Below are 12,682 nucleotides of genomic sequence, written 5' to 3'. Positions count from 1 at the left end.
ATCGTTTTATGTCCCTCGTACACGTCGGTGGACACGGATTCGACCATCAACCCTAAAAAATCCATACCTGGCCTCATCACTGAAAACGACGTGATTCCAGTGGTTTGGCTCCAAACGCACGTGGTCCCCAGCCCATTGCAGACGTCGCTGTATATGACCTGCTGTTAACAGTGGTTTCCCTACTGGCTTTCGTGCAAAATAACCGGCTTCCAGTAATCTCTTGTTCACGAGGGACCTTGAAACGGGCGTTTGTATGACATTCTGCCTCTCTTTTCTGAGGACACTGGTTGTCTTTGTACGACCAGCACGGCGTCCTCTAAGGAGAAGGCGATCCTGTCTTCTTGGTGTGATACGCGGACACCCTGGTCGAGGTATTGGAGTAGGTGCCCCTGTTGCAGCATTTCTTTGGAGGACTTCACAAACGGTTCCTGATAAATGTTGAATTACCTGGCAATGGCTGTCTGTTTCTGGCCATTTTCTCTGAGAGCAAGAATCCCATAGTAAGCTGCGTTGCTTAGCTGTCGAATCATATCTTCACTAAGGTACCTGTCAAGTTTCAGAGCGATCCCTTTGTTGCTTCTCTAAACGCACTCCAAAGATTGATCAAACCCATGCGTTTTTATACAAGGGCAGAAATTGCCGCAAAGGCCACCCCTCACATTTCTGACCACAGAACATGCAACTGCATGCATCAATTGTTTCAAGAGTTGTGTAGTAATTAGGTAACACACCTGGCTACACATGGAGTGACACCTCAGCTTTGGATTTAAAGTAGTTAGAAAGAAATTAAATATTTTGTAGAAAATTTACTCGCCCAAAAATAATATTCCATATTAAGTGGTAACCCTGTATATTGACATGTCAAGTAAGCAACAACACATTATCTAATGTAATAGTATACCCACTGTATGATTTGCGATTAAGGCCATTTGATGGACAAAACAAATTCTAAAGCACTGAAACGGATGGGTGAGAATCTATACACACAAGTTCTCTGTGCCGGTTCCTTTTACTTGGTTTTGGTCAGATATTGTGCAATTTTAATTGTAAGTCTTTTCTACATCGAAAAGAAATGTTTGACGACAGACACTGGGCAGGTAGTATAGTGTTGTAGCCAGGAAGGTAATTGGAAGGCAAGGGTCTTAAGTAAAATGTAGACTTTTAAATCATATCAACTGAGGCATTGTGACACCGTTTCCATAAAGGCACATTTAAAGAAATGCCACATCTTCAGTTACGACAGTTGTGTCAGGAACACAATAACGTATATAAACTATTCACTGGTACCCCCTGGCTGGCATCAGGTTTATTCCCCATACAGCAAACTGACATTCTCCGTACTTCTTCGTGTGTTTATCAATGTTACTTAACCTCTTGGTAAAGAGCATGATATTCATAGCCGAGTGTCTCGTTGTGGCCGAGAGGGTTGTGGCGCACCGCACCACCTTGCATAAAAACGTATATCTGTCTATAATACTGACATTTATAACTGTTTATCTGTAGGAAAATTAGCAGCCTTTAAGTTAAACATTTGCTCGTCTATGTTTAGATTTCAAAATATTGTACTAATATGTCTAACACACACACACACACACACACACACACACCCACACTAGACGGATTACTCGGGGTTAGGAAGATATTTAATTTCGTACTCAATTCATACTCAATTTTCTAGGGGTTATTTTTTACCTTTTTTTAAGAGATCTATAAATAAATGTGCTATGCTTAATTTCCTGACAAGGTGTGATGAAATAACAAGCCTGGAGTGGTGACCGGCTCGACATTTACATCAGCGCCAGTGATGATGTGCTGTGTGACATATTCAAGTGTTTTATTCTTTTTTTGGTAGTTTCATGACAACGTCATGAGGTTTTCATATTTCATTTAGTACTATCTCTCGCAGTAATACAAAACAATGATGAAGAAAATATCGCATTTACTTAAAAAAGTGATGAAGAAATTCTCTGTCATCAATCATGTGGGGGTGTGATGAAAATGGTGAGGGTCTTTTGCAGGTTACATGGAGTTACTTTGAATCCTATTGCCAAACCCAAACAAGATCATAACCGTCGAGAAAATGAGAAAACGAGACAGACACGTGGCAAAAGCTATAGTAAGCTATTTAAAGGAAACCGACGCTTAATATAGAATAACTTCCAACTGTTTTCCTTCTTTACGTAAATCTAACTGTACACGTGTTTTACTAGCCAGTCATAGCGGAGAAGGTCAGAGGAAGATGTCCTCACTTGATTAAAACAAAATGACTGCCGAGGAAACTTTAAGCAGCGCCGCCGAATGTTTCTCCGCAATCCAGGGCATACATATTAGAAATCTCGTTATTCTTCGATTTTCTGAAATATCATTTTTTATCTCAAATTCGATCATGTTAGGCAACGAGGCGAGACTCCGTGATGGGGGTCTTTTTGGGAAAGAAACGGGGATAATTGCTTTTCGTATTTGTCTCGCGTGCGAGCACGAAGTTCATTACGGCACTGAAGTGTCGAGACGATGGCAGACTTTTTCTTATTATGTCACAGATAATTGTCTCTCAAGATTATGTGATAACACAAATCGCACAGTTATCATAACCGCGTTATCGACTTCATTAATGTCAATCTACAACTCCATAGGAGAAATGATAACTCAAGACTGCTGGAGGGGGGAGGGATTGGTGAAAAATAGTTCCAAGCAACAGATCAAAGATTTCTTAACGACCAAAGTCAACTTCACTTGAATTCATTGATTCTCAAAGATGCTCTTGCCACAATGGTTGTGATGAAATTATTTAGAATTCAAAGTGAATTAAGACATCGAAGATTTAAACAAGTAAAAATTTGGCAACATACAAACCTTTGCTATATAACAATATTTTGGTGAAATTTAACCATACATTTGCCTGACCTAAAAGAAAACGAAGTATCCAACAATCATTCTGAGGTACCCAGTAGAAATAGCAATGGTTCAGCTGAATTAATGAGGCAGAATGGTGTCACTTTACGTTCACTTATAAATGAACCGTATAGGAATGGAAAGGGTACAGCTCCCCTAGGATCTATCAGGGTTGTGAAGAAGTCAAATCTTCCGGTGTATTATCCTCCTGAGAGTTGGGCACACAGCCACAGCCAGTGCTACTGCGCATGTCTGGGCCTGTAACAACATTGAGACCGGTATGGTGTTTGTATATATGGTCACTTAAGTCTTTTTTGCAACTCTCAAATTCAGTTAATGTATGTGATGTATATGTTTCACATGGACATCCCCATGGCAGCTTATAGTGTGTCTAAATTTTACCATATGGTTCATTCTTAATGAATACGTTCATCCATGACAAAAAACTATCATCATAGGTTTCGATCCAACATAATCACTGGTAGCCTCCATGTATCAGTTGCTGAAAAATTTCGTTTTCCTCCATCTTGTAAAGGTCATCCATGTTGCTAATTTACAAATTTACTTAATTAAGTACAATATATTAGTTCAAGGTTTAAATGCAAATAATTCTCATGGCTACCTATTCAAAAACAAAGCTGAAAATACGCAACGCATGTCTCATGAATTATCCTTTTGAGGAAAACAAACGGTGCTCCTCGTTAGAAGTTTCTTATATTCCTTATATCAGCCATAAATGAGCAATAGTTGCACTCATTTTTAGTTTAAGACAAGTGGAAAAACGTTATCATCACAGTATACAATCGATAGCTAATTTCTTTCTGAAATCCCCTGAAATTGTGCATCAAGCTGCTTCAGCACCTCTCAGTAATGTGGTAATGGCGGTGTGGCATCCCCCAGCGAGCCAAGCTCCATCCCTGTTATAAGATGAACAGATAACAACTAATGGGAGACTTGGAGCGAGAAGAAGCATGTGTTTAAGATGCCAAGAGGGAGAGATTGGCGAGCTGATAAATACCAGAGTGGAGATTGACAGGTTATATACAAGTGAATTGAACTGCCCTCGCCTCACCCGTGTTGTTGTATGTTTTTTATAATAGACTGGGCATGCTCTTTGGTTATCTCAAAACTTTCCGACATGTTGCCGAGAAGAGGTGTTTTGCATTTGAATGATGTGTAAACCCTGAGAAGGAACGTGGGTTATAACCTTTTCCATCTATACTGTACGCATTATAACATATAAACTACACGCATTATAACATCTACACTGTGCGCATTATAACATACACTGAGCATCATAACATCTACACTGTGCGCATTATAATATATACATTGCACGCATTATAACATATACACTATGCGCATTATAACATCTACACTGTGCGCATTATAACATATACTCTTCACGCATTATAACACATACACTATGCACATTATACAACATCTACATTGTGCGCATTATAACACATACTGTATGCGCATTGTAACATCTACACTGCACGTATTATAACACACTGTGAGCATCATAACATCTACACTATGCACATTATAACATATGCATCGCACGCATTATAACATATACACTATGCGCATTATAACATATACACTGTGCGCATTATAACATATGTTATAATGCGCACGTATTATAACACACTGTGAGCATCATAACATCTACCCTATGCACATTATAACATATACATTGCACGCATTATAACATATACTCTATGCGCATTGTAACATCTACACTGCACGTATTATAACATACACTGTGAGCATCATAACATCTACACTATGCACATTATAACATCTACACTGCACGCATTATAACATATACACTGTAAGCAGCCTTAAGCATACATGCATAGTGCAACAGGTTTATTTCTGCGACCTTTTCATTGCAACATATCGTGCACAACAAGGTAAGGAAGTTCAAGGTATTTTGACTACGTCGTACGTATGTCCGAACATTACACGACACTTTTGGAGAGAAAGAGGCACGAGCGGTTATGTTCATATTTCCAGGGCTGGATAGTAAGGGAATGTCTACAAATACTGTTCAGACATACAGAGAGATTCAACCTGGAGAAATATTTCTCTTTTTATTTGCCACTCTAAATGAAAAAAGTACATTACAAATTTACTTTGAGTAAAAATATTTTGATTTATGTTGAGATAACATCCTGCTAACTTCAATAAGAATAATTAGCTGGCTTGCTGAGTAGGGAATGTCCAAATGCTGGTAAGGAAGTCATACTACTCAGAACACATTCAATCAACCTACTACCACAGCTGTGTATAAAACAAAATCCACACAAACAATTTGTTAATATATGTATAATATGATATCGACAGAATTATTTAGATTTCAGAAATACCCGAAAATTGTAACCGTCAAAATGAGAGACCCAGTTATGAGAACAAGTTCCAACAAAGCTACTGAAATTAGATTCAGCGATGCACTATTAGTAACACTTCAAGCATAATCTTCACAAACCACTTATTTGTGCCTATGTTTTGGGCACACTGGCTGGTTGCATGAAGCACATGCATGTGACATTTTCCTGTCAGTGTTGCTTGGGCAAAACATTTGAATAAAATTTAAAAACTAATATGTAAAAACCAATGCTTCTCTTTGGGGTCATAAATGACCCCACAAGAGTTTTTGATGTATACGCCACACTAATTGGTTGATCCCTACAAAAAACTGTGAAAGTGTATAGGATTAGTAGACTGACAAACTCATGCAAGGAAAGAAAATTCGAATAAAAAATAAAGAGATGGCACATTAAATCATATGGCTGGGGTCGTAAATGACCCCACTCGGTCACTTGAGGGTTAACACACAGACTGCTTTTCCCTTTTCCCCTTTCTCTTTTCTCGTTTTTCAACTCAGCTCCAATGGACAATGGATTCCAGCCGACATGAAATTATCAAGATAAAATTGATTTCATCTTCAGAAAAAATCTTGATTGACACTCTAAACTAAGTCCTATTGATCAAATTCCTGCAAGGGTTCAGTTATCGTGCCTGTGCATTCTTTCTCTTTAAGTGTGTGAGATTGGCTACACTTCAATAAATAAATATTTAGGGGCTACATGTAGATCCCATGAAGTTCATGGTACCTGGATAATAGTAAGCTTTTGATATCCAATTTTATTCTTATTTCCCAATTGTGATTGTTAAAATTAGTAATTAAACATGTACAAAACGCCTTTGACTAGCATATGATGTTAGTATTCCTGGAGCAATGGAGACAGTAACAGTCCACTTACGAAGATACGAAGAAATGCTTTCACAGACTTCAAATCTAAGCTGATTTTCAACTTCGCTTGTCCAAAAAAAAAAATGCTCGGAGTGGAAAGAATGCGTTGCAGGTATGTAGGAAACGGGGTAAACCATTCAGATAAATAGCAAAAAGATTATTCCATTTCATTTTGGAATGATAATTTTTAATACCTATTGAAAATTATAAACATGTGCATGTAGGCCTGTTTTCTAATCACGTGACCCAGGTGTACCTGGTATTGAACGCAAGCCATGGCACAGTCAGTTATCAAGTAAGTTTCTGATGTAGTAAATTACAATATACAAACAAAACCATCAAACGCAGGTCTATTGTTCTTGTGTGTTGGCGGATATTAAATATGTATTTTTTTTCATGCCCACACTATGAAATTTTCGACTAGCGAGAAAACCGTTTTCGAGATGAACTCTCACAAATTATGTGCAGTACGCTAAATCTCCAATACTGTCGACCAGGTGGTTGCTCATTAACCTTTTGGCAAACAACATAAATATCGGATAATTTGGAAGTGAGGAGAAATAAGGATTTATGAGAGTTGAAATACTGTTATATATGCAAGCTCTTCAGCCACTGAACTATAGACATGATATTTCATTAATGTAATATTTTTTACCTATGGATGTGCAAATTAAAACAAAATATTTTTCATTCAAGTACATCACTCGAATATGTGTATTCTATTACTATAACACTTTTAGAAAACCATGATACCCCAGGAAAGTCTTTTTACCTGAGGCGCGGCAAACTATGTCTAAGTGGTAGATTTATACTTCTTCTCTTATTGTTCTTATTTACAAGAATCAAGAGACTAATCACATCAGCAAAACGGTGCCTGGTACAATGTACGTTGCTAGCATACTAATTACTGTCTTGCCTCCTCCCTTCTGGATAAAAACATTTCACTGCACAGGGAAGCAGATCTTCTGTAAAAACGTAACAACAAAACCATTCTTTTTCTACTCATCGCCGCTTTTTAATGTGAAAACACTACAACATAACCATCATTTTATTGTGCTGTTACTATTATACATGTATATATACTCTATTTCGCACACACGAACACATTTTCACTGAATTCTAGCAAGAACTCGCCACACCAGGCGAAATGGAAGTGCCGAGGTTTGCGTAAGAAGGCGCAAATTGCTCAATTAAAAAAAATAAGTAAATAAAAAATAATTTCTTCCATGGACGGCCGTCCTGATCGATATTTGTGGTGGTCAGTTGCGGATTTAGGGGGGGGGGTATTGACCCCCCTTCGATTTCTAAAAAAAATCACACCAATGGTCCCCTCTTGAAATAAGAATTTTGACTAGCTGAATCATGTTCTAAACCGTACCAAATTGCACCGTTCGCCCTCTAAAATATCAAAAAAATTGGGCCCGCTGAACCCCACGCCAAGGGGGACATCCACGGACCCCCCCCCCCCCCCTTCAAATAATCCTGGCTCCGCCCCTGGTGGTGCCCTGGGTGTGCTTAGGTTACAGCATGTCAGCCTCATCAGTTAATGTCTGTCGTGAGCCAGTTTGATTTATGATTAGATTTCACCAACTAAATTAAAGTGTTCTGGAGGATGAGAAGCGTGAGCGGGAAGTATGTCTTGATTTATGGAAGCTGTTATTACGTGGCATTATGGGAGCATGTATGATACCCGGCCAGACCAGTCCACACTTGGTCACCCGATCTCGTCTGGAGTCTCCCGATTTGGGGACATAGCTCCCGGTGTCACGAAACTGAGGGTCCGTGTGACAGAAAGTCCGCCCTCCATATAGTAATAGGGTACAGTTTGACCTAAGTGGGTCAAAATCTAAGTCGAGGCTCACCTGTACAAAGTAATGTGTTTTAAGCCTTGCACATTAAGATTTTAATAACTACTGGTCCTTAGATCTAAACGTGTGGTTTGGTGAGTAATGAGATAATCTGGCAAATGCATACTGAGGGTTTGCAGAGGGAATATGTCCCAATGTTACAAATTGCACCGTTTCTTTAATAAACAGCAGGAAGGGGAAGTATTTAGTTGCTACACGGCGGTCCCTTAAGTGAACTGCAGCCAGTGTATGTATCTGTCCTGCGCCAGTTTGATTTATGAGCAAATTTCATAAACTAAAATAATTTGTCGATCCCTGGGGTTAGACATACAGGCTGCTGGTTCATTATTAAGTGCTGTGTTATTAAGTACCAATGCTGCAGCAGGCAGCATCATAGGCAGGACCCGGCCTCTTCTTGTCCAAACAAATACATGAAATACACTGTAAGTAGTCTAACTATCTTCAACGATAAGCAGAACAAGGCTGCAGGACGGGGCAGTCGTATACAGGCAGATCCCTCTCTGCATGCACAGTCGTAAAGATAGACCCCGCCTTTCTAGGAACAAAGTTAGGGAGAAGGGGAAAGAAAGAGGGAACACCCAAAACATCTTTTCTATCACACACACACACACACACACACACACACACACACTATTCGGCTACTATTCGGAGTAATGTATCTTCTACTCCGTGGAAGACTCATCAATAGAAAGACACTATCCCTCCTCCGTCCATTAGGATAAACTTCTGTATAAAACCCATGCACCCCTCCTCTTCGCTATCACTTCGACCGAATCAAAATCTACACTGGTTGTCCAACAGAGATAATTAGACATATAGAATATAAAAATTTTCAAACACGTAGAATTAAAGCTTGAATAGTTTCCCCTACAACCATCGTCACGCGTCGAGACACGGCAAGTTCAGCACGGTTAACGGGGGTCGAGATAATAGATTGCCGAGACTGCGTCGTCTCTCTTCTCTTTACGCGTTTAGTGAGGCGTACAGGTGAATTGAGAGAAAGAGGTAGTTTGCACGATAGAAGTCATCAACGATAACTGCTGCAGCGTTAGAGAAACCGCGAAACATACTACAATTGGATTTGTTTAGGCAGTTATGTCCATTTAACTTAATTTTCCCAATAAAGCTAAACACTTACAAGATTGACACCTACAATATTAAAAAAACGACCCTCTTAATATTAAAATATTAACAGAGTCTTAACCAGAGGAAAATACGTGCAAGGACACAACCCATGCATTCAGTAAGAACGCTTTGCGTTGTTTTATCGGCTTTGAACACAATGATAAATGTATCGAATATCTGTTTGGTTAAAAGTGATTTCCTCTTTATGCAAATCAGCAAGTGAGGGTCCTTAAACTGATTAACGCGGCCACTTTGTACACTAATCAGCCTACACACTGTTTATGTTAATCAAATATTTATGCGCATTCAAGTCCTTTATTAATAGTTTTTTCCACTGGAGATGAAAATATCGATAAAATCTGTCTCGAGCATTTTAATAAGCTATATCTGCACATGTGTAGCCACACAGGATAACATGTGGAGCACAGTATTGCAGTCTTATCCCAGGCCTTCTACATGGATGTGAAGAGAATCTTGGTGAAGAACCGTCCTGACACCACAGCACGCTGAAACAACCCTAACTGATACAATTACTTTATACCAAGTTCACCAGAACGCATATTTTCAATAAGTAAAGGATGAGCGTTGGAAGTTTCGTCTGTCCTTCCCTTCACTCTGATTTATTTATTACTTTATTTATTTATTTATTCGTGTATTTACCCTTTTTGTTTATTCATAAATGAATGACCTATTAATCATCTTAAATCATTTTTTCGTCTATTTTTCATCTACTCCCTTTTTCACTCAGATAATTGACTTCGTTTGTGAGATCCACCGAGAAACTTCTTATTTAATTCCACTGCAGTAATGTTTTATGTTTCAAGCAATTCATTCCACAGGAGAACTGGTTTGAACGAGACAAATGTGACAGTCCAGTAACTCCATATAGCAATTCCTTGCACAAATATATGTCTTTCTTTGCTAGCTAAGACAACTTTAATAAGCTAATCTGCATCTTTTGGATAATTTAAAATGTTGTAAAAAACGGGGGTTCAAAATATCTGGCCTTGCAGAAAACTTTACCAAGAAAAGACGTGGACTTGGCTGTTTTCACTTACCTTTAATGAATTCTACGGACTGCTCCAACCCCAACGTGTCATTTCCACAATCGTCACGTATCAGAGCCCCGATTGTAAACCCAGGCATGAAGTTTTTGTCCATGTTAATCATCTTCAAAGTATACAACATCATCTCCAAGGCTTGCACGCCGCCATCAGGGAGGACGCGTCCACAGATACACTCCTCACTCCGCTCGTGTACCGTGAACAGTCCTCCCAGGGTGATCTCGCCGTCAATACTGACAGCCAAATCTTTGTCGAACCATGTCCAATTCTTAGTCGCCGTGCACGAGTTGATGGAACGAGCCCGTGCGTGTTCTTCTTGGATGACGTACGGCGTTTCCGCCGTTGCAGTGGCCGCTTCAGTGTTTGCGTTATATCGGGAATTTAACGAAATCCATAAGCAACATAGCCAGAACAAAACCATGTTTGTTATCCCTGAAAATTTCATTTTCATTTCAGCATACATCCAGCTTTTCTTTATTTGTTTATCTGGATTTTTTTCTCAAGCCGTGTAATCCTTTGAAGGTTCCAATTGCTTTAATTCATCCAACGTATTCACCATGCAACGATCTTAACCATGATTTATTAATAAGACAGTTAAGCCTTTGGTCTTTTATGAAGCACAGTTATATCTCCGTAAAAGAAACCAAACTTCAGAGAGACGCACAATAAAGCAATTCTGATTGCACGTGCCTATCGATAGTTGCTCTCTTTTTCCTACTTTTTTTTTTCGACTTTTCCAGCTAAATTGGATCGTTGGTGTTTAACTATGGTTGGTTAGCTACGCGCTTCGCGTTCACCCGGCTACGCGCACTTCATTATCCCCTGCATGGCGAGACGACCTTTACGAGGCACGGAAATGCTGCTCGGGGACTGCTTGGAAATTCGGACTGGGTAAAAACGCTGCGCAGCAACCAGAATTACCGATTTACCATCTACAGTTTACAGATATTGTTCCCACGACAGTAAACTGATCTAAACTGCTTGCTCACCTTGCTGGCTACCGCACGCCTCTCCACACTTAGAAAGACGTGTGCCTACTTTCATCTAATGTGCAATGGTGTCGCATCAAAGCAGTTTAATAACAGATGGAAATTTGCTAATGATTTTACCTTCAACAGATGGATCTTTCCTGTAAAACCAATATGTATTATGTCGTAAATTTTCGCCTGTTTAAAACATTGTCGTATCGGTCGGGCAAAATGGGAGAAGTTAGAATGTCCTTCATGAAAACCCTGTCTTTCACGACTCGTGGAACCTTTCTCCCGCCGTCAGTAAACTTGGAACTGCACCATTGGTTTGGTGTCCCTGGTTGCTTGCGCTCCTATGTCTAACGTAGTGTATTGATAAGTTTTCAAAAGCTTCTTAATTAAATCTAAACATATCTTCCTCTATTGGTCAATCTTTAAAATAGGCCTACTTCACATTGCATCTAATCAAGTGTCTGAGTGACTTCTAAGCTTCTATCACAGACCATAATCTCAGTGATGTGATGTGGCGTTATCTGTACTCTCCGACTGATATGCTAAAACAAGAAGAATTAAGAAAGAAGTCCATATCTTTTGAAATCTTACTTAGCTGCAGGCTTTCTAAGATGTTCAACATCAACATATTTGCTTCCCTCGAAAGTTGTAAGTTATGCCTTAACACATACCACGTCCTCTGTGAGTTCTCTGCTATTCTTTGCTATTGTCTTTAGCCAAGCACATTTTTACAGCAGCGGAAAATAAATAAATACGCCGTCCAAGGTCTCTAGAATCCCCCTCAGCCACTTTCCGTTCCTTGATGTACATGATTCGCTTGTTCTCTTTCCTAACCGGCCTTTACATCAACTTTAGAAGCCAGCGATGACAGCTCTTAATCGATCTGGTCCGGGTTTAATCTCGCTGAAGTGGTTTTTTGCATCCAAACATCAAAAGCCGAGGATTTTATAAGCATCCCCGCTTTGGGTTAACGCACACGCTACAGTGTGTATGTATGCCGTGTTTCTGTACTCACGAGCATTTGGATGTAATAACTCACTCACTCACTCATGAACAGAATTACTGCAACTCCTTGAAATCGTTTCAGCCTGAAAACCACATGTGCGCATGTGCAAAACTGGCACTTGCCTACAACTATCCTCATACCCGGTCCACATATGATTAGGTCAATTATTTGTTCGCTGTAAAAAAAAAACCCGCAACGACCTTAACAGATTACTTTTCCATATTCACATGTTCCATTAGGTACTTTTTGCCTCAAAGTGGCATTGTTTGTACAAGTTTTACCGGAAATCCTGACTTGCAGTGACTTTCAATTACTTGCAGCATATCCAGATGATACGTACCATTGATTTCGCTTTTCGTTAGATGCATATTGTTCGTGTTAAAATCAGCCTTTTATCTGTAGTTGAACACTATCTTCTGAAAGAAAGGAATGATTTCCTCGTAGAATGTTCTTATTGATGTCAATGTGCCACCATGAATCAGGTC

The 12,682-nt window shown here is 39.4% G+C and overlaps 1 protein-coding gene across 1 annotated transcript in view; it reads right to left on the bottom strand.

The window, feature by feature from the left end:
* Positions 1-12,320, bottom strand: part of LOC106151107 (metabotropic glutamate receptor 2) — a 33,798-nt gene extending 21,478 nt beyond the window's left edge. Inside the window, exon 1 of the mRNA XM_086995921.1 lies at positions 10,206-12,320. Coding sequence (XP_086852047.1) covers positions 10,206-10,674 — 469 coding nt within the window. The 5' untranslated portion in view covers positions 10,675-12,320. The remainder of the gene's footprint in view (positions 1-10,205) is intronic.
* Positions 12,321-12,682: the final 362 nt, after the last annotated feature.

This window comes from Lingula anatina, chromosome 9, assembly GCF_051362555.1.
Source record: "Lingula anatina isolate TDL-2025a chromosome 9, LinAna3.0, whole genome shotgun sequence".
Lineage (NCBI taxonomy): Eukaryota > Metazoa > Brachiopoda > Lingulata > Lingulida > Lingulidae > Lingula > Lingula anatina.
This window is presented reverse-complemented; position numbering and strand designations above follow the sequence as displayed.